Genomic DNA, 20,971 nt, shown 5'->3' on the forward strand with positions numbered 1-20,971 from the left:
GGATTGAGACAAAGTTGCATCATCGACAACAGTTTTTGCTTCATTTCCTTTGGGGAAATGACTACGAGTGAAAAGCATTTGCTTAGGGATCAAGGCCTCGACGGAAGGACACATTTGGAGAGATCTTTGGCGGACAGATTACTGAATACGGGCGGCACCTTGGATATGAAGCCAAACCGAATAACTAGGAGGGCAGGTCGACGTGGGTTCTGTACAGAGCTTGGATCTGGAATCGGCGCACACATGTTTTCTGATGCTGGATATACGGGCTCGACGGTCAACGAAGACGAACATGAACATTGCCTTCTTCACAGCCAGACCTCGGTCTCTACCTACTGCCCAAGTGCCAAGTCCTACGCTACTCACGTGCTCGGCCCTTTTCGCCTTCAGCCTTTTATTGCCGGCCTCGCCCCCACTCTTCGGCTTTCCGTTTCTGGTTAGTACCTAGTACGCCAGAAGCGAAACATCTCGTGCTTCTCCGCACTTGGATAACAGCCGAGGATTGTCTCGCTTCCGTCCGAGGCTGCGATGTCTTGAAGCTCGAGTCAGTGTACCCAGGATGCAGTTGGGACTAGGTAAGGTGCTGGAACTCGGATAGGGAGCTCTGTCTCCCGCTAATCAATCCCCATTGAATATTTTTCTCCAAGTCAACCGTTCTGTCTGCTTTTTATTTTTGCTTGCGCTGGTTTGCTGAACCTGCCAGATCACCATTCCCCTCCCCTCTTCATTCCACTCGACTCAGTTGACGGCGAACGGTCCTAGCCGTTCTTGACAGAAGTGCTTGCAGAGGGAGTCAAGATGCCTATCTTCAAGTCGTTACAACCACCGATTGAGAGTTTGTCTCTCCAAGTCTCTCCCGTCTCTTCTCCGACTTGCTTGACCTTGGAGCTAACTGACATGTCTCTCTGGGCTCAGTGCCATGGCATCTGCCCGTATGGACCTGGCTTTTCGATTCTGAATATAGTCCGATGCGACACCATAAACCGGAAGATATCCAGGGCTTTACTAATGCGGTGACCAAGGAGGTAATGGGCGTTGTGTTCCTCCCCTTGATAGTACCGTCCAAGGATATATTATATATGCTAACCCGTGGGCTCGGTGGCCCCTTACAGCACCTCAGCTATGTCGACCTTAGACAGCACACCACCCACCTCTCCACCGCCCTGGTGAAAAACTACGGCCTGCTCCAGGGCCAGACCGTTGCTCTCTTCTCCCCTAACACCGTATGGTACCCGTGCGCGATGTTCGGCATTCTACGCGCCGGGGGTGTCGTGAGCGGTGCGTCGCCGGCATACAACATCGAGGAAATGACCTACGCGTTGAAGACCGCCGAGGCCAAGTTCCTATTCACGGTACCGAGTTCCATGGAGGTGGCTGCCGCAGCGGCCAAGAATGCGGGAATCCCACAGAGTAGGGTGTTTTTGTTAGAGGGACAGATGGAAGGATTCACAACGATGAAGGACTTGCTTGAGATGGGTCGCTCACACGGAGACCGAGGACAGATTGACCCGTTCCGCCTTCCTCCTGGCAAGAAGAACAAGGATGTCTGTGGTTTCCTCTCCTTCAGCTCAGGGACGACGGGCTTGCCGAAAGCCGTCATGATCGCACACTCGAATGTGATCGCTCAATGTCTTCAAATCCAACAGATCTCGCCGGCCACTTTACGACGCATTCTTGCGGTATTGCCACTCTTCCACATCACGGGTCTGGTGCACCAAATGCACCTGCCCATCCTCCTCAACGCCAACGTCTACATGCTGCCAGCATTCACCATGGACAGCATGCTTCAAACCGTCCAGGACTACAAACTCGAAGAAATGCTCCTGGTCCCGCCGATTCTCATCCGCATGGTGCGCGACGAAAAGACCCTGTCAAAGTACGATCTTAGCTCTCTCCGCCGCTTCAGCTCGGGCGCCGCTCCTTTGAGCGCAGAGATCCTGGAACTCCTCAAAAAACGATTCCCCGGGACGGGATTCAAACAGGGCTATGGCATGACGGAGTCGTGTTCGTGCATTACTGCCCATCCACCGGAAAAATATGATTATAAATACGCCTTCCGGGTAGGCACGATCGTCGCGTCCACGGAGGTGAAGATCGTTGATCCGGACACGGGAAGAGAATGTGGGTTGAATGAACCGGGAGAGATATGGGCTCGAGGCCCACAGGTTGTCATGGGCTATCTTAACAATCCGAAAGCCACGAGGGAGACCTTTGATCAGGATGGGTTTTTGCATACCGGCGACATTGGCAGTATCGATGAAGAAGGGTTGATTACAATCACAGTAAGTCTCAGGCTCGCGCCTCTCCTTGGAGTTGTATCTCGTTTGGTGCAGGCTGACGGATGATGTTGCAGGATCGATTGAAGGAGATGATCAAAGTAAAAGGAATCGGTGTAGCCCCCGCTGAACTTGAAGATCTTCTCCTCGGACATGACGATGTCGAAGATGTCGCCGTGCTCGGAATTGCAGACGATTACTCGGGCGAGCGCCCCAAAGCCTACATCGTCCTCAAACCATCCAAGAGATCTGGCGACCTGCGGGCAACGGGCAAAACGCTCATCAAATACGTGCAGGACAAGAAGGTGCGGCATAAATGGATCACCGAGATCGAGTTCGTCGACGAGATCCCAAAGAGCCCGAGCGGAAAGATTCTCAGGAGAGTGTTACGGGATATGGCCAGGAGCGGGAAGAAAGGCGTCGTTGTTAGAGACGAGAGAGAAAGAGCAAGGCTGTAAGAGCAAGGCTGTAAGAGCAAAAGAACCAAGAACGCCAAAGTCGCACAGAAGCGGCGCCACGAAACACCTATGAATAGAGTATCTCAAGCAATTGGCCGAAGTGTGAAGCCGAGGAAAGCCAGTGGTGAAACATTGCTGTGGAAATAAAAAGTGTGAGGAAGACCGCATTGCGCCCTGAAACAGCTCAAGAGGTCGAAGAAAGTTACCGAGAAATCGAAAGAGCCCTTTGCCAGTGAAAGCCCAGACGTCCAGGAGCGAGAGTGAGACCTGAAAACAAGCTCATTGAAACACCAGCACGAGGGACCTGGACAAGAGATGGAGCTCGTGCGGTGGCATGGAGCGACCTCTCCCCTGTGACCTTTTCGACCGTTGTATGTATCAGGACCGTGCGTCTGTCTACATCCATGGGTTCTCGAATGCTCGGGATGACCCCCGTGTTTGGGAACGCCGCGGGACAGGGTTCTTCCATCAGGGAGACAGAGGTAGAGGCAGTTACAAGAGGGAGGAAAGCTGTAATCAATAAGCATGCTATTCGGGATTGTCCAAATCATACTTGCAGTCTATCATACAGTACAAGAGAGTTAAAAAAAAAAAAAAAAAAAAAGGCCCGTCACCTTTTGTTTCGTCGTCCCTAGCTTCTCCGTGCTAGGCCGCTATGCTCCTCCAGCCCTTAGAGAAGAGAATCGCTGAAGCCCGAGCCAACAAACATCGCCATTCGCATAACAGTACCAATTTGTCAACTTAGGAGGTATTCATCATTAGTGCTCATCGCCGTCTCATTGCACTTGTCATTGACATGAGGTTGTCGTCTTCCAGCGTGCACTTGATTTTGCTAGCCAAACCAAACCGCTCGCCGCACTCAGCAATCATACCGTCATGCTGCTGCAATTAGGCCGCTTTTCAGGAAACGATGGGTTCAGCCTCACGGTGTAGCAAATCGTCCGAAGTGTTTGGGAGCTCAGTCTTGGGCGCCGAGGGGAAATCACCCTCCTTGACTGGGGCCTTGCCGGTGGTGGGAGAAGGGATCCTCTGGCGGGCGCTTCCGACCATCTCTTGAGCCTTGGCAGCATATGTCCCAGTGTATTGCTTCATCGTGTCAAGGCCCTTGCTGGTATGTTGAGCGGTCAGATCACGGATCTGGGTAGTCTGCTGCCCAATGACATTTCCGGCGTGCTCAAGTTGGGAGTCGATGAACTCCTTGTTCTCGATGTAGATCAAGGGGCCGAGGAAGACGACGCAGTTGGCAATCAAGGCCATCCCCCAAAATGGGACGATTTTGATAAGGTAGTAGGTTATGAAGGCAGTCAGGAAAGCCTGTCACGGTCAGTCTCGGATCACAATTGTTGTATCGAGCCCACCTACAGCCGCAGTTACTGGGACGTTCTCGGCGAAAATAATCCGTTGCATCTCAATGACGAAAAAGTTGATGAGGTTTTCTAAATCGTCAAGAGAAGCTTCGAGAGTCTCTTTGGGTATCTTGTAGTATCGTCGAGGTCGAAGCGAGCTGGCTACACTAGAGCCCATCAACGCCTTGCTCGAAGCCTCCGCAAGTGTGACCACTGTTCCCATTGTCAAAGGTCGTCCCTCAAATTGCTCGGATCTTTCACACATACCACCAAGGGTCATCCAGGTGATCTTGATCACATATCGAATGATAGGAAGGTAGCGACAAGCAAAGATCAAGGCAACGACGGAAGCAAAGGTGATGCCGGTGGCTCGCTTGTTCTTCCACTGGAAATGCGGTCAGCCAGCATTGCCACTTAGGTGATCATCACGAGACTTACGCTCAACAAGGTGTAGAAGAAGGAATGGTAGTCTGCTCCAAATCAGAAGAGAAATCTTTCAGGGGGTGGGAAATTTTGGCCTACGTGTCAAAGTAGTATCGTTGGCAGCAGTGGACGAAGGAGGTTGACGAGCGCTGGCCAGATCGCTGAACTCGGATTTGGTGGACGCGGCATGGTCCTTGACTGAGGTCGCGACAGGGCCTGTGAGAGGTATCAACGACGGGCCTAGTGTTTGGTACTCAGAGCGGGAGCCCTACCATTGACGATATTTTGGGTGATAGGGTGTTCAGTCACCGTGTTGACCGCTGAAGCAGCGTCTGGAAACCTGTCAGTGGAAGTAAGAGGAGATCCGGTTCAGACCTGGCCACGGGTATTAGCGATGATGGTTATTCCTTGGATTGGACTGTGACGTAGAGCATGAGCTTGCGCACCTTACTGTTGACGAAGGCCTCCTTCAAGGTGGGCTCGCTGGTCCCATTGGTGGTAGGAGCAGGAGCAGAGTCGTCGGCGGCAGACATGTCGGTATGCGTAGGCGGCTCTGCTGATGAATCGTAGCCTGCAGAAGACATCTATCAGGGAGGTGTCTGGGATGGAAGAAGGCGGAAGTAACAATTAAGGATGGCAACCAGGAGTAGCAGTAGTGCAAACAGGGGACATCGACTGACTTTTTGGTAACAAGGGGATAAGAATTGGATCCTGGACGGACTGATGAGATTGCAGATGGATGCTCAATGAAATGGGGGAAAGAAAGCGGTTTGGAGCTTAGGGGAGGATCGAGGTGTTGGGTTTGTGAGAGTTTGAGAGATGAGGACAGAGAGCAGAGAGCAGATGGATGTGCGTGTGTGTGTGCGTGTGTGGGACGTCAGTTGCGGTCATCTGTGATCTCAGCCAAAAACCTGCGGGAGCTGCAGGTGGTTTCATTTTGATTGACGGAATCCCTGGCACCTGCATCACTGTCGCCGGGCATCACCTGCATCACCCGCCCAGGACTCGCAGGTACCTACAAGTCGAAGGTGCAAACGCCCCAACACCTTCTCCTCCCTCTGACGCAACTGTCCTCACTCCCTGGTGCTGGTGCCGCTGGCCCTTGGGAATCGGGACATTAATGATCCCCTGTTTTCTGCTGCCTTCCATTATCCTCGCCAAAATGGTCGCGTGCTCTACCATCCCACCGCCCGCATTGCACCTGGTATCTACTTGGTTCATAGTTCTCTTGCATCCAAATGAACACGCTGGCCCAAAAGCTGCCTGTTGGTCTCGACAAAGTCCATCTCGTCTTTCGTGGCCTCTGGGCTCTCAAAACAACCCCTGATTTGGTCATTCTGGGCGGAAGCCTAGGTTAATGCCAATCCACCGCGGGTTTCATCCTTTGGGGGGCCCCCGACGACGATTACATTGGTACACAGTCCAAGTACGGAGCAGCGGTTGTGCATTTTTGACATGTGATAATCATGCTCCATGTCCTTGGCATCATTTTGTGAACTTGGCCTTCAGCTGTCAGCCTCGAGCCTTCAGCCTCGCGTCAGGCCCCATTTGCCACTAGTGGGAGCCAACTTGGTTATGCCCTGTGTCTCTACAAGTCTTATTACACTGGGGTTGATTTCTTCGGGAGAGGGAAATGATAACCCAACTCCTCTTCATTCCCCCCACTTGCCCGTCTAGGGTGAGTCTTCAAACCATGTCCTCTAACATCAACCTCTATCTGGACCTTCCTCTCCGTCGCTTAGCCCGTCGTCCTCGGCGCTCATTGAATCCGAAGTCATCGGCGCTCCCTCCTCGCCCTTTATCTTTTTGCCCCGCGGGCCGTAAGAGATCACTTTCCACCCATTGGCTTTGGTTGGGTCTTTGACATACTCGGACATGGGGAACTATTCGGGCGGTCTTGTCAGTATCCATCACACTGCCACTGCATCGCGGCAACTTACATAATGATCATTCTTTTTCATCGTCACCACCCACGGCACGTTGTCGAAGGTCATTGCCCTCAGCCGAAAGTACGTGTTATCCTCAATCTTGTTGACTTCTTTGACGAATGCGTCCAAGTCAGGAGTCTTCACCCCATTGACATGGGTGACAAAATTGGTAGGTGCCAGCCCGTATTGATAGGCCGGCGACCCGCGACTCCTGGCGCTGACATAGATCTCGGAATGAAGCTTGCTAATCTGCTGTCTGACGGCATGGTGTGGTTTTTGAAGAACAGCTCCGCAGAAGATCACTGCCCGCGACGTCTCCAGGTCTTCTGTAGGTACTGTGGGTACGCGGAGGCGAATCTCCTTGCCTTTCCGGACAACGAGCGCATCGAGCCATTCCTTGTCATACATGATATCGAAGTCACTGACCCGGGTAATAAGTTGTCCATTCAGCGTGAGGATGATGTCCCCCTCTTGCAGTAGTTGTCCATCACTAGGTCCGTTGGCTGGACCGCAGTCCACTTTCCTCACAATGAACAATTGATGCCGCGACGGGTTGGCTTTGGCCACTTTAGAGATCCATTCTTCCGAGACCCCCATGATCCGACACTGTGACATCTGGACCACGTAGGACTCCATGTTCAAAATCCGAAGCTTCGGTATAATACTAGACCGTATTTGATCAATCACCGGTTTGATCATGCTTGTAGCCAAGCCTAGATGGTATTCCGTGTCTCTATGGCTGCCTTGGCTCCTCTCACCCATGTAGGTGAGCCAGAGAGCTTGCACGACGCCGTCCGCGCTCATCAGCACACCCGATGCACACTGGGAAGATAAACCTGTGTCGATGGTAATCGCATCGAGGTTGACCGCCCGGTATCTCGGAGCGGCTGCATTGGCAGGAATACCAACCGCTGTAATATCCGTGACCGTGGTCTTTGCAACCACGGCCCTGTGGTTTTGGTTGAATCCCACAAAGATCGTGTCGGCGCCTTGCTTAATCATCTCGGTGGATAGCTTCGCGGTCTGGACTGGCGCATGCACCAACGACGGATCATATTGGATCACCGTGTAGTTGGTCAGGGGGTGGAGAAACACCACCTTGCCCTCGATCTGTATCGAATCTGCGACTGTCACGGTAATGTCACAGAGGTCGTACGGAACGGTGGCTCGGGACACCACCACCAGGCCTTTCTCGGCGTCGATCACCAATCCAAAACCTGTTCTTCGTGCCTGAGGGTATCCATCAATCTTAACAGGCATGTAACAGGTGATCTTAAGAAACGAACGGATAATTTCGGCCGCGGCAGGCAGATTGACGCCATCTAGCTGAATGAAATCTGCCGACTTTGGCACTTGTGGTACAGCGGGCAGCGCCTTACCCAGGTCTTTGAAGTCCCACAGGCCAGTTTGATCATTTCGCACCGACAACCTCATCTTCGGGTGCCAATGCCGATCGATATGCACGATCGTAGTGGCCCGAGTATGAAGATCCCTAATATGGCGGTATGAAATGACGATTCGAGACCGGTCAGGTATGGTTTTCATGACTTCGATGAAGGCGTCGAGGTCCGGGGTCGGTTTCTGATCTACTGTGTCAATGATCCATCCAGAAAGAGCACTATCCAACTTGAATGAGCCGGCAGCCTCACACACATACAACCCTTTGCACGCGATGGCGTATAATCGAGCCTGCTGATAGGACAAGTTGTGAAAGCTCCCACCAGCCACAGTGACAAATCGATCCGGGGTAATGGCATGAAGGTCTCCCACTTCCAGTGTAACTTCGTGATCCTCTCCCCCACGCTGGAATAAGAGATCCACCTTCCCTCCCACACTGGAGTCAAGAATGGCATCCAGTTTGACAAAGGATGTCAATAACTCCCCATTGACTTTAATCAAAACGTCTCCTTCCTGGATCTTGTTGTCTGCAGGTCCTTCGGGCAGTACAATCTCGGCAACGAGCATGCTGTTCTCTTTCGGATGGACTTTTCGAACCGCCGATTCCCAATTTGGCGTCAGACCCAACCTCCGACAGTCGTCAAACGGTTTTAGCATCCACTGGGTCTGGATTGTCCCTCGAGTGATCGGCTCTCCTCGTTGAAGGCACTGCAGTGCACGCAAAGGACGGTCCAGAGGTAAGAAGTAGTCAGTGGCGGCGCCGTCAATACGACCGCCCGCTTGCAGAGCAACCGCATGTCCGCTGAGATTAACAACTGGACTACCAGAGCTTCCACCCGTGGCCGCAGCAGCAGCCTGGATATAGTTTGTGTTGAAGTCACTGTAACCTTCGCCATACTCTGGAGCATTGCGATCCAGCCGACTAATCACACCGGAGAGAATGCTGAGCTTCTCACCGGCATCGTTGCCCACCACTCTGATTTCCACACCCACTTTTGCAGACTCTGGTTGGAGTTTGAGTGCCTGGACATTCATGTATTTGATAGCTTTGGGGTCGAATTGCAAGATACCGAAATCGTGGACGGGGTCGCGATAGACAGGTTTCACGTCGCACTACATTATTGTCAGCAATCTGTCAAAATGGCAGGCCCATGGCGCAGGCAAACGGTAACCCACTTCTTCATGGTTGTCAAACACACAATAACCCCAGAAGGGACCGGCGCAAACGACGTGGCGATTGGTCATGATGTAGCCATTTTCGGCGTCAACCACAAATCCGGTAGCTTGGGAGGAAAGGGACAAGTCGGTATCAAAAGAACATGTCTGGCAGAAGTGAATAGACACCACGCTCTTAATCACTCGTTCTATAGTAGCCTGCCATTCCGGAGAGTCGCCTGCGGCGGGAACGGGGTTGATGATGGGGACTGAGCTCGAGTTGGCCTCGATGTCGTACACGGAGCCATTTTGAGGAGTGGCGTCGCCGGGGGTTGGCACTCCATTTTCTGGCTTTAACTGTTTTTTAGGTCTTTCTACGGCTGAGGTTGGGCTTGTCCTTCGCTTGAGTCGAAGTTCGCCGTTGGCAGACATGGTGGGAGCGGGAGAGGTAGAAAAAAGGCGAGGATGTGGTGAGGTTTCTCGAGGACTTTGACGGCGGCTATGCAGAAGGGAGAATGCAGATCGGAAGCATGCAGTGGTACGCCTCGGTGGTAATTTACAGTGAGCAAGCGGACTGTGTATGGATATCGAGAGCTGTCTAGAGGTCTTCGGATGGCGGGCGCGTAAGAGGGCTGTGAGCCAAAAACTGGTAGAAAACTTCGATGTCGAAGTATCACAAAAGGGTATACAAGGAGAAGATGCCCTGGAGAAGTTGGGGCAAATACTGGATATCATCCAGAGGAGCAACCGAAGTCCGCAGGGAATGAGGGAGAGACTCAGATGCAGCAAGTACTTTCACGTCCCTAGCAAGGCAATTGCAAGGTTGGTGCAGACCACGACAAGGCTGAGCCGCGCCGAAACTGTGTTCAAGCCTGAGGCAGGGCAAGCCAGGGACAGATAGGGCGGCGAGGCGGCCAGGCGGCTCTCCCCTCCGCCATCACCTCTTGGCGGTTTGTAGCCGCAGCCTGACTCTCGAGTTCAACCGAGTGAGCTAAGTGAAGACGATGTGGCTCAGTCTGTCAGCGAATGGACGCTGTATCCAATGTAGTGGAAACCTACTCAACCCCGACGAAGTGGCCGCTGTGTTACAGCTAATAGTGTTGATAAAGGATGAAGGACCACCAACTATCTCCTGAAGTAGACGAAATATCTACTTAAAGATCCCCTTAGATCCAACATCGGACTTGGTGTTTACTGCTGTCTGGCAGTCTGACCGTGCCATTCATTGTTCATTTAGGCTCGTTACTACAAGCAGGTATGTACTACTGTAGGGGCTGGCAAGCATGGCTAACAGGCAATCGTATATTTCCATTTTCAGCCTATGGGATATCTCAACCCTCCAGTCTGTCTTGCTTGAGTTGTTTTGACCCCTTGGGACTGCTTCAACCACCCAAATAATAAGTTTGACATGTAGATAGTACACTATTCCCGCTCGCATCATCGAGCGGCCTTTCCCTCTTACCCACTGCGCGTTACAATTGACGCCACAAGGCTATTCTTGCGGTATAGATCGACAGGTCTGCCGTGCGCATCCGCCATCTGTTGGCTGACATTGGCTGACACTGAGCCGAAACCTCGTCATATCTCCACAAACAGCCGGGTATTGAAATATTTGATGGCCAGTGGAATTGGTGGTCAACCCTCAAGTGGACCATCTTGACCGCTCTGAAGTGCAATCGCGCGACTCCAATGTCAAGCAATTCGACCCTATCTTCTAGGAATCAGGCCGTTATCCATGAGCTCATTCGGAATGACTTGCTCGACGCTGATTCGTTCCGCGACAGGGAGGTGTCCAAGGGAACTCTCAGGCAAGCCGTGCGAGGCGCCACCGCTTTCATCGAACGGCATGTAAAACCTCCGATGACATTCAACATTGAACTGTGCTCGTTCACCCTTGCGCAGAGTTAAAAGATGGTGGGGGTTTCGAGCTCGCGTTCTGGTTTTGAGCGGCCGCTTGCGCCATTGCCTTGTTGATCGCCGATTGATTTGCCTCGGGAAACAAGGCATTCAATTTCTTATACAACTCAATTAACTGTGGTAAGTGAGGCGGAGGGATCATGATGGCTGGTCCCGAGGGCAACGCTCCGTTGGCCTTCTTTTTCGCATCTGCGATCGCGGCCAAGTATGACAAATTGGCCTGTAGGCGTCGCATGCACTCGGCATATTCTTGTGATGGTGGCTTCGACTGAGGTGTTCCCCCGGCTGATTTTGGCGGTTCTCCTGGGCTGTTGGTAATCACATTGGCCGGATCTGTTGTTGAAGTGGGTGAAGTAGGTGATTGTTGTCCCTGATTCGGTGTGGTCCCCGCCTTTCCCTGGGCCTGTAATGAAACAACCTCTTGCAGCAAATGGGTATTGATCTCCAATAACACAGTGACTCGCGCTCGCTCCCTCGCAGCCGACTGCGGTGAAAGCGCTGGACCCGCGCTGATTTGTTGTTGCTGCTGCTGCTGCTGCTGCTGTTGGGGAGCAGCACGGGCCACTTGTGAGGCATTGTGTATCTGCGCTTGTTGAGCCAATGTAGAAGCCGATTGCGCTTGAAGTGCCATATTTGCCGCCAGGTTCATATCTGATGGCGCAGGCGCAGATGTAGACGGTAGGGACTGGACAGAAGTAGCCACAGTCTGTAACTGGGCAGGGCTCGACGCGGGATTGGTTCCTTGGGTCACTGGGACTGGGATGGGTGTTTGCCCATTGGAAGGATGGCCTGCTGGATACATGGAGTGAGAACTCTGACAAGTATATAGTCCTCCTTCCGAGAATCGGTGCATAATCACTGAGAGATTCTGACTAACCTTTGGATTGTGGGCTATAGCTGGATCGACTTTCCGGCCGCGAACCCGTAGCAATCTGGCCGAGTTGTTGTTGATAGAGATGGTGAGACAGAGGTTGCTGGGCCTGATGAGGGTGGGATAAGGGCCTTTGAATGTGGTTTGGGATCATGCCCGGCTGAAATGGAGTCTGGGCATGGTCAAACGGAGTCCCAGGAGGGATGGCGTAGGCGACATTGGGCTGGGGATTGCTGAAAGCGTACGGTCCTGGATTCTGGGAAGCATATATGGGTAAGGCGGGGTTGTTCATGGCTGTTCTGAATGTACTAGCAGTCGTTTGATTGGGCCTTGGAGCTAACTAATGAATTTCGTGAAGATGCGAAGCGTAGCGTAGCCTTGAAGCAAACGTGGGTTGATGCGGTGTGTTGGGTTTTGACTAACGACGACTCAGGTAGGAAAGGAAGAGTGGCGCTACGGCGGGGTTGCGGCTGGTCGCCGCCAACGACGCCAAAAATCTCAAACCAAAACAAGCCAAAGACCAGCGCCAGGCGTCACTCGGTCCGTGGCCAAGAGGGGCCTGGACAGGGATCAGGGCACGGGGAAACGCAGGGAAAGGGACTGGGTGACGGGAGCCTGATGCACGGTTGGCCAGATGGCGGTGATGGATGACCCAGAGAGCCGGATGGCTTTGCGTAAGAAACGGGAAGGAGAAAAGGGAGTGAAGTTAGGATGGAAAGAAGCGAGAGAACGGGCCCTGATGAGTCGCTCGGTCGTCAGCGGCCACATGCCACATGGGCTGCTGCACCCTTGCCTTAGCGACGAGCCCGAGTACTTGTGTTTGCTCTATAGCTGCGGTGAAAAGGGCGATTAGGTCATTTGCTACTCCGTATCAACAAGTACTCGGTCCTACGAGAATCAAAGACTGTGCCAGTTGAAGAATTTATTTGCCTCTTCTCTGCTTCATCTCTGCTATCCATTGAGATGCCAACGGCCCTGGCACCACATAAATCCTCACCAGTCCGTCCACCACTTCGGTCTTCCCGTTCGAGAGCGCCTCCAACAAAGTCAACTTCTTACCAACCTTCATCAGCCCCCCACTGATTGTATCCATGTAACAGTCTACCGTCGACAATTTGTACTCGTTCTTACTGTCCCACGGCAGGGGCAGAATGTAGCTCAAATGATGGGTGATGGCATCTTTCTCAGCCCAGGCCTTGATCAGATCTGTCTGGTTGTGCATCGGATACAGCAGCATGACCGGGAACTCCAGCAGGCTGGTCGGCGATAGAGGGTCTGGCGACAATCGAATAGTCGCGTCTTCCAGATTTGGAGGCTGTTCGGAACCACGCACGATAATCTTTCGTGCCTTCAACGCCGCCTCTAACACTTTCCTCTCCTGCTGTTTCCTTCTCAGCTCCGCCAGGCGCCGCCGGTCTTCTGCCTCTTTGGCTTTCATCCTGCCTCTGATCTGATCCAGCAATTTCTTCAACGCTGTATTGTCTGGGTCGAGCTTAAACCCGCGGGATGCCACATCTAGCGCTTCGAGCACGTTGTCCAGGGCGAACAAGGCCGAGGCTGACCTGTAGTGCGCTTTGATGTTCGAAGGATTGATACGCAGGGCAACAGCGCAGTCCGCGGTGGTCGACCGGTAGTTTTCTGCACTGTCAGCATGCCTTCTGCGGTCAAGATCAGACCGCCATACTCAGCTCTAGATTGCAGCGAGCTCGATTGACATGGAGCTGTTCATTAAGCAAGACCCGGAGCTTCTCCTCCGCCGTCTGATCCTCGGCCTTGTCCCATCTCTCCTCGTCGTTGTCTGCCAGGACTGCAATCCCTTTGGTATAGAACTCTTTAGCATCCTTCCATTTCTTCTCCGCGACCATTTCGTTTCCACGCTCTTTAAATCCCTGGGCCACGTCCGCCTTTGTACCCTCATGCTGCAAGGCTTTTATGGCCTCGAGCATTATATTCTCTCCATCTGCGCACCGTTGCTCAGCCAAATGCCTGAGCAGCCGTGGATTTGGGCGTACCGTCGTTAGCTGCTGCGTCGAGACTGTTCATGAAGAGCGGGGTTTTGCTCATGTCCTGCACGATCTCCTCGAAGCTTTTGGAAGACATTTGGTTTGGTTCAGGACCGAAGGCCGAGATGTGCTGATCGTACAGCTCCTCGATCGAGGTTTCTTTCTGGGCATCATTGAGATTGACGCGCTCGTCAAAATCATCGGGAAGTTCTTCTATCCGCGACATGATCGATCGGGGCAGAGGGCAAAATGGCTTGTCACAAAGCAGGAAACGAGATGTGTCCCAACTAATCAGAAATCTTGGTGCGGGGAAACCAAGTGTCCATGGAATATATAAAACTAAATACAGTTTATTCTGACCACCCTGCTGTACTCCTGCGGTAAGAGAAGATCTACAAGTAGACAAAAGATGTGTCTGAACCAAATACTTGTAGATTTATGTTTACATGTGCTCAGTAGCTCCTCGGCAGCTCGAGTACTTTTTCGCTCACAAAGTTCAGAATCATCTCTCGACTGATCGGGGCGATTCTGGGGACGAAGATTTCCCTCATGTATCTCTCCACATCATATTCCATGGCATACCCCATACCGCCGTGGCTCATGACTGCTCTTTCACAAGCTTTGAATGCTGCCTCCGCTGCCAGATATTTGGCACTGTTGCATGCCACTCCCACCGCATGTGGGCTGATGGTGGTGTCCGTTTTGCTTCGATCATACAAGCGAGCCGCATGGTAGGCAGCTAACTTGGCGGCTTCCAGATTCATGTAGGCGTCAGCAAGGGGATGTGCAATTGCTTGATTCTTCCCAATGGGTCTGCCAAAGACGACCCTCTCCTTGGCGTACTGTGCAGCCTTCTCGACCGCTGCATAGCCGAGCCCGAGCGCTTCTCCCGCTAGGAGACATCTCTCAGCGTTCATCCCATGCAAGATGATCTTGAAGCCTTGCCCCTCTTCTCCAACGAGGGTGTTCTCTGGCACCTCATAGTGATCAAAGAAAACTTCGTTGGCGTCGACCGCCCTTCCGCCCATCTTCTTAATCCTTTTGAGTTCCAAGGCAGGGTTGGATCTGTCAATGTCGATACAGAACATAGAAAGTCCTTCACTTGGCTTTTTCACGTTTTCCAGAGGTGTCGTTCGAGCCAGGAGAATCATTTTCGAGGCAACCTGTGCGCACGTGATCCAGATCTTTTGTCCTGTGGCTCGCTGTGAACATGCCCCTCTGGTGTAAAAAGACTTTGGACGCTACTTACCAGTGATTATATACTTGTCTCCTTTACGAGTGGCGGTGGTCTTTAGCCTCAACGTGTCCAGGCCGGTGTTTGGCTCAGTCACGCCGAAGCATACTCTCCATTTGCCGTTGATAATGTTGGGTATCGTTGATTGCAGTTGTTCCTTATTTCCAAACTTGGCAAGCGGTTGCGTCTTGAGACTTGTTAGCAAGAATTTCTCCCTAGCGTACACGATCAGGAGCATAAGCTAACAGCGTAGACGTTTCCGTGAATGGATTGAGCTCCAGCCATGCCAGCCCCTGATTGAGATATTGTCTGCAGCATCATAGTCGCTTCTGAGATGCCCAATCCTGCTCCTCCGAATTCTTCTGGGAGAGCAATACCAAGCCACCCGTCAGCTGCCAAAGCAGCATGTAATTCTTTGGGATCGGTCTCAGTTTGGTCATGCTGTTGCCAATACTCGTTTGGAAATTGAGCACAAATCTTCTGAATAGCCTCACGCACGGTCAATTGCTCTTCAGTGAAACAGCTCATCTCCATAATCCTGCGGTTTCTAGTCGCAGAAAAGTGCCTTCTTCCATGGTTCCAAAACGCCCGCTGCCATAACCGAGGTTGGGAGGAGATAGCTGACAGCGACCTGGAGCTTAGCTGTTGTGAGAGCCGATTAACACAATATCTGGTGGGCATGGCGGTGATCTGACCAGGGGCCGGCTACCGTGCGGGGGGCCGTGAATACGGTATCTGTAGAGACTGTCGTCGTCGGAAAATGACGACGCAGAATATGTACTCGGTATATAGTTGGAGAAACTCCGAGATCGCTGTCTTCTCCAACTAGATCAGAAGTGCCGGGACTCGGGAGTTCGACAATTCCGGGCCGAGCCAATCACTGTCCACTACTTGCGTCTCGAAAAGACAGTTGGTGATTTCGAGACGGGGAATCTCGGAAACGCGTGCATTCTGTCAGTGCTTCGAGCGTGCGGCAGCGGCACCAGAAAGTACTACATATTACAGTAAATCATCATATCCCGCTTTTGGCTTCCGGTACAACAATGATGAGCATGAACCACCTTGGTTGGAGTTTGAAAGTTTGGAATCGACGGATAGATTTCCAACAGAATCAACTACAGTGATGCAATTGAGATGCAATCTCAGAGGGGATTATCTGAAACTGTTAGCGAGACATTGCAAAAATACTATACCTGCCACGTGATTGCGTGCCCCACGCTAGTACCAATGCGGCTGTAACCAAAACATACGAAAGGTTCCAGCTTTATGGACTTTCGTTTCTCGTCTCACGATTAGTCCTTGAATGCCTGATATCCTGCCACGACAACCATGCACCTACTCACATTCAGAGATACAACTTCGAAAAAGCCTTGACGCCAACGTCCTCAGCAATCCATTATCTCTTTCCTGCGCGTCGATATCGCTGCGCACAATGGCTACCAAAGGCACAGCAGTCGGATCAGTCTCTTGGATAGCTGCCGAAAAGGAGAATGCTCTGCACTTACTGCAGAGTGAGAAAGAAGAAGTCATATACCCAGCCCAGCACCAGCTCGAATGGCTCAACGAGCATATGGCCGAGATATTCAACAAGAGCTGTCTGTATGTCAAACTTGGAAACTGCGACGGATGCAGAGATGCTGACCGAAATCAGTGATGTTGCCAATGTCTTCAAAACACCAGGAAAACTTCGAGGGAAAACTCCTCGCACTGCGAGGAAGCGAAACGCCCAAGATGCACGAATAGTGAGCTGACATTTTATTACCCGCTGCGACAGTGGCTAATCCTTGTTCCGCAGCCTTTGAGCGACGTCTTCTCGTCGAAACCTTTAAAACGCCAGAGTCCTCAGAGAAAAGCAAATCAAACGAAACTACGCTTCGAAGTCACGATCGAAACCGATCAAATACAACAACCCTTCAAATCACAGACTGATTCCGGCTACCATACTGCCAGTCAGGACGACGTGGATATCAGCACACATCCTCGCCCCACCAATGTCCCAGAGGCAGCACAGAAAGAATCTTCCGACAATACGCAAACGATATCAGACCATAACATGAATGATGCAATGGACGAGGGCCACCGCACTACCGAGGGATCGTTCCATTCAGCAAAAGAAGACCAAACAACAAAGATAGCGGGTCCGGAGGTTGGGATGACGGGGACCAGGCCACAGGTTGAATCCCCGCAGACTAAACAGAGTGATATTTTTGACGCAGCAAACGAGCACCAAGTCGATGTACACCCCGAGTTGGACGATATTGGCTCTCCTTCCGATGAATCAAGTCCTGACAGACCTTTGGTGAGGAAGAGCAGCCTGACATTTGCTTCCTTGCCCGCACGGGAGCCATTGAAATCGAGTCTTGGCGCCAGAATCTCACGAACAAGTCATATCGACCAAGTACATCGATCTCACTCAAGTGCATATGGGCTCCGGCCAACTGTTTCTTCCAGTCAAACCGCACAGCATCCTGTCCGTGACGACGACGTGGATGTTGCGATGAGTAATGCAGATGATGATGAGAATGATGAGAATGTGCAAATTCTGGGGCATTATAATTCTGAGAGCGAGAATCAAGTCACCAAAGATCACTCTAAATTTTCGACGCAGAGGCTGCATGAGAAAATTGACATGCTTGGAAAATTCCCTCCTCCACGACTCTCCAAGTCGATTCCTTCAGCTATTGTGCTGCCCGACCTAAGGCAACAGGACAAACAGCGTCACGAACCCCGATCTGGGAACCAGATACAGATCGTGACTGATGACGACGATGACTGGATCAAACCACTGGCCACTCCAGATGCTGCCGGATCATCTCCTCTGAAGACTGCAAATGCCACTCAATCAGATAGCGAGGAGGAATATGACCTTCGGGCTCCCGAATTAATCGCACACGACGAGCGGATGAGAACTCCCGTATGCATGTCACCGGGTCCTGGTAAAATGATGCCCGGTTATGGGCACACTAAGTCTGCTTCGACTGCCACTCTGGCTTCTCCTGCAAAGGCATCCATGGCACCGCCGGCAAGCCCTGCGAAATCCATATCAGTGTCCAATCCGGCTCAAACAATAACAAGCCCACAAGGCTCCCCGAGGCGATACCTCGATCTTAGCGCTTCCAAGTCCAAGTTGCAATCTATCATGAAGACCGCTAAGGGTCTATTTACTAGCAGCGCAAGTGTGTCGGCCGCGGCTAAGTTGGAAACCTTGTCCCCCCATGCTCTTAAGGTCGCTTCAAATGCAATGCCTGGAATGTATCCGAATCTCAACGCACTGATCGAAGACAAGCCTTTACCTGCAAACCCCCCAAAAGAGCCAAGGAAGACCCGCAGTTCCACAGAAAGAGAAAAAGAAGAGAAACGAAAGGAAAAAGAGGCTCAGCTGAAGCAACGAATGGATGATCAGCTGGAGAAGGCGCGAGAGGAAGAGAGGAAGAAAGTTGCAGAGCAAAAGCTCGCACGCGGACAGATGGCTAAAAAGGACTTCGAGCAGCCCCCACCTTTAAGCCCGAAGCATCAAGCTGATGAAGAAACGACCGAACTGGCAGCAAGACCAACTCGACCAATAAGATTGGGAAGAGAGCATCCGGTCAACAAGGCTAAGCCTGCACCAGTATCAATACGTGTCGGAACGCTCTCTCAAAGAGTGCCGGTCAATCCTTCGCAAGCTGCGTCGAATGCCCAGGAAACTCTGGCTGCGGAGCCCAAACGCCCAGGCCTAAATAAAAAAGCTAGCAATGCCTCCTTGCAGTCAACGACATCGGCAACCGTGAAGTCTTCAGTCCATCCGCCTCCAAAGCCAAGAGCTTTGCTTGCAGCGGAACGCAAGAAAGAGCAGGATGAACGAGAGGCCCAGAGAAAGCTGGAACAGAAACGAGAATTAGAACGTAAGCGAGCAGCTCAGCAGGAAGAGGCACGGAGACAGGAACAGAGGCAGCGTGCAGAAGCCGAGAAACGTGAACGAGAGCGAGTGGCGGCAGAACAAGCGAAGCGACAAGCTCAGCAGCAAGCTATTGAACGCAAACGTCAAGAGACAGCTCGAAAAGCAGAGCAGCAACGGTTGGATCGTGTGGCCAATGAAGCAGCCCAGGCTGCCCAGGTTCGACCTCCCTCGCGTCTTGGTGGTCAAACTACAGGCCGTTCAGTACTCAATCATCCCTTACCTACCAATCCCGCAAAGCCTGCGAAGCGACCACTGGAGGAAGAACAGGGCATTATTCGTCCTCAGAACTCAAAATATGGAATTCTTACGTCTCAAGGCGACACCAAGAGACGGAAGACTGAGGAAGAAAGCGTGATTGAGCCCGTTCCACGCCCAGTTGTCTCCGGTGCCCCAATCCGGCAGTCACAACTTGGGAAGAAGCCATCGATCTTTAGCCACGGCACATACACGCAAGCGCAATCCTCGACGCATGTGAGCCAATTCCCCCAACCTCCTAGCCGAACTGCCCCCCCACAGATGCAACAATATGCTACTGGCGGAAAGATTCCCTTCGCGGATGCCCCCAACCCGCCAGCGCACACGAAGACCCCCGTGTCGCTCATGCAGCAGAAGACGATACAGACAGTCAAGTCTTCGCCACAGTATCCGAATGGAGAGGCCATTCATCTCCCGGAGATCCCAACCGATTCGGAGGATGAAGATTCAGACGATGAGGGTAATGCATTCCCAATCCCTGACTGGGCCACACCGGGCCATCTCACGGAACAACTCATCCGGCAGGAGGGGATGGATGGGGATGCAGTTTTTGGACCTATTGCACCATTGAAAATAGAAGAGATATTCTCTAAGGGCAACAAAGATAGACTGAAGCGTCTCAGAGACCGGACGAGCAGCGCGAATTGGGCACTTAGCGGCGATGGGCTGACGCTTGAAGAGGTGAGGGCGGATCGAGAGCAACGAGAGAGGATGAGGCTAGAGGGTGGCTGGAGGTATGGCAATTAAAACCCCAAGCGGAGAGCAATGTCCCCATGGTTACCTAGGATGTGATGTTCGATGAATTGGCGGCTGATATTGCACTTTGGACGGCGTTCGTTTTCACGCGCGGGCGACTGAAGCCGAAAGGACGTATAAAGACCAACCGCACTGGAAACTAGGGTGTTGATTAGCTTCACTGAAGCATCAGGGGCATTTCCCGAACGGCAGGGCGAGGCACAACCGGGAAACTTGGCACATGATATTGGTCTGCTATATACGAGGTACACACGTCGCACCTAGTTCCCAGCTACTTTTGTGAAAAGTCACTCTCTCCCTCGTCCTGCTGCCTCAAGTTCTCGCGGATTGCACCCCTGCAATATGTATTCGGGCAAAACAGCAGCGGCCCGTGCACCCTCAAAGCGACCTAGCAGAACGCTGAGAGGTCCTTGACACCTCCAGCGAGAAATGGCGGGCACGGCTCGCCCTCGGGGCAACCGTCTGGACGCGAGGTGGTTTCCAAGGCCACTCTGCTCAGTGCACGCCTGCTAAGGAAAATGGCCAAAAGTTCCGCTCTTGGAGACTTGATTGACTTGTCGATCAACTGATCGGTACGAAAAAGGTCAGCTGTGCGCCCTGCCGCAGAGGGTCAATAAGTGTTATGTCCACCCGTCTGGGGACGGCCTCCCTCACTCCCCAACCCTGTGTCGTTCATTGGTTCTCTTGGTGATCCAAAGGGGCCAAATCCCCGGTCACCATACGCCTCACTCACAAGGTTGAAAACGCCTTAAATCATATAGGACAAGGTCTGCATTTCTCCTTCCGGAATCCATCTGCCACTGAACTCAACGACTGAAGAGGGCGCCGTGCATATGGGGTTCATGTTCTTAACCGAGGGGTAAACAGCTTCCAGGACGGCCAGGGCATACTTACTACTGGTATGTTCTGCTCTCCATCTTGCACTGACAGCAACAAAAAGAAATATCCCTCGGGACGTATAAAGATCGGTTCTTGCCGACCGCAATCTCTTTGTTGTCGTGCTTGCAAAGA

The 20,971-nt window shown here is 52.3% G+C and overlaps 7 protein-coding genes across 7 annotated transcripts; 2 read left to right on the forward strand and 5 right to left on the reverse strand.

Moving 5' to 3' along the window:
• Nucleotides 1-798: 798 nt before the first annotated feature.
• On the forward strand, nucleotides 799-2,734 carry Z519_05065 (uncharacterized protein; the record flags this gene model as incomplete). The annotated part of the gene is made up of 4 exons (XM_016762806.1): nucleotides 799-835; nucleotides 916-1,025; nucleotides 1,113-2,282; nucleotides 2,354-2,734. The coding sequence occupies 4 exons, from the start codon at nucleotides 799-801 to the stop codon at nucleotides 2,732-2,734; spliced, it is 1,698 nt and encodes a 565-aa protein (XP_016620419.1).
• A 900-nt stretch (nucleotides 2,735-3,634) lies between these two features.
• Z519_05066 (uncharacterized protein) lies at nucleotides 3,635-5,036 on the reverse strand (the record flags this gene model as incomplete). The annotated part of the gene is made up of 7 exons (XM_016762807.1): nucleotides 3,635-4,048; nucleotides 4,097-4,293; nucleotides 4,348-4,465; nucleotides 4,519-4,550; nucleotides 4,603-4,719; nucleotides 4,776-4,835; nucleotides 4,955-5,036. The coding sequence occupies 7 exons, from the start codon at nucleotides 5,034-5,036 to the stop codon at nucleotides 3,635-3,637; spliced, it is 1,020 nt and encodes a 339-aa protein (XP_016620420.1).
• A 1,173-nt stretch (nucleotides 5,037-6,209) lies between these two features.
• Z519_05067 (Pro-apoptotic serine protease nma111) lies at nucleotides 6,210-9,416 on the reverse strand (the record flags this gene model as incomplete). The annotated part of the gene is made up of 3 exons (XM_016762808.1): nucleotides 6,210-6,386; nucleotides 6,444-8,942; nucleotides 9,006-9,416. The coding sequence occupies 3 exons, from the start codon at nucleotides 9,414-9,416 to the stop codon at nucleotides 6,210-6,212; spliced, it is 3,087 nt and encodes a 1,028-aa protein (XP_016620421.1).
• A 1,456-nt stretch (nucleotides 9,417-10,872) lies between these two features.
• Nucleotides 10,873-12,064, reverse strand: Z519_05068 (uncharacterized protein; the record flags this gene model as incomplete). The annotated part of the gene is made up of 2 exons (XM_016762809.1): nucleotides 10,873-11,693; nucleotides 11,779-12,064. The coding sequence occupies 2 exons, from the start codon at nucleotides 12,062-12,064 to the stop codon at nucleotides 10,873-10,875; spliced, it is 1,107 nt and encodes a 368-aa protein (XP_016620422.1).
• Nucleotides 12,065-12,694: 630 nt separating this feature from the next.
• Nucleotides 12,695-14,001, reverse strand: Z519_05069 (uncharacterized protein; the record flags this gene model as incomplete). The annotated part of the gene is made up of 3 exons (XM_016762810.1): nucleotides 12,695-13,410; nucleotides 13,457-13,732; nucleotides 13,785-14,001. The coding sequence occupies 3 exons, from the start codon at nucleotides 13,999-14,001 to the stop codon at nucleotides 12,695-12,697; spliced, it is 1,209 nt and encodes a 402-aa protein (XP_016620423.1).
• Nucleotides 14,002-14,227: 226 nt separating this feature from the next.
• On the reverse strand, nucleotides 14,228-15,543 carry Z519_05070 (uncharacterized protein; the record flags this gene model as incomplete). Its single annotated transcript, XM_016762811.1, has 3 exons — nucleotides 14,228-14,967; nucleotides 15,025-15,196; nucleotides 15,256-15,543. The coding sequence occupies 3 exons, from the start codon at nucleotides 15,541-15,543 to the stop codon at nucleotides 14,228-14,230; spliced, it is 1,200 nt and encodes a 399-aa protein (XP_016620424.1).
• An 898-nt stretch (nucleotides 15,544-16,441) lies between these two features.
• Nucleotides 16,442-19,951, forward strand: Z519_05071 (uncharacterized protein; the record flags this gene model as incomplete). Its single annotated transcript, XM_016762812.1, has 3 exons — nucleotides 16,442-16,608; nucleotides 16,661-16,751; nucleotides 16,805-19,951. The coding sequence occupies 3 exons, from the start codon at nucleotides 16,442-16,444 to the stop codon at nucleotides 19,949-19,951; spliced, it is 3,405 nt and encodes a 1,134-aa protein (XP_016620425.1).
• Between the last annotated feature and the right edge of the window lie 1,020 nt (nucleotides 19,952-20,971).

The sequence above is a fragment of the Cladophialophora bantiana genome (assembly GCF_000835475.1).
Source record: "Cladophialophora bantiana CBS 173.52 unplaced genomic scaffold supercont1.7, whole genome shotgun sequence".
NCBI classification, from domain to species: Eukaryota; Fungi; Ascomycota; class Eurotiomycetes; order Chaetothyriales; family Herpotrichiellaceae; genus Cladophialophora; species Cladophialophora bantiana.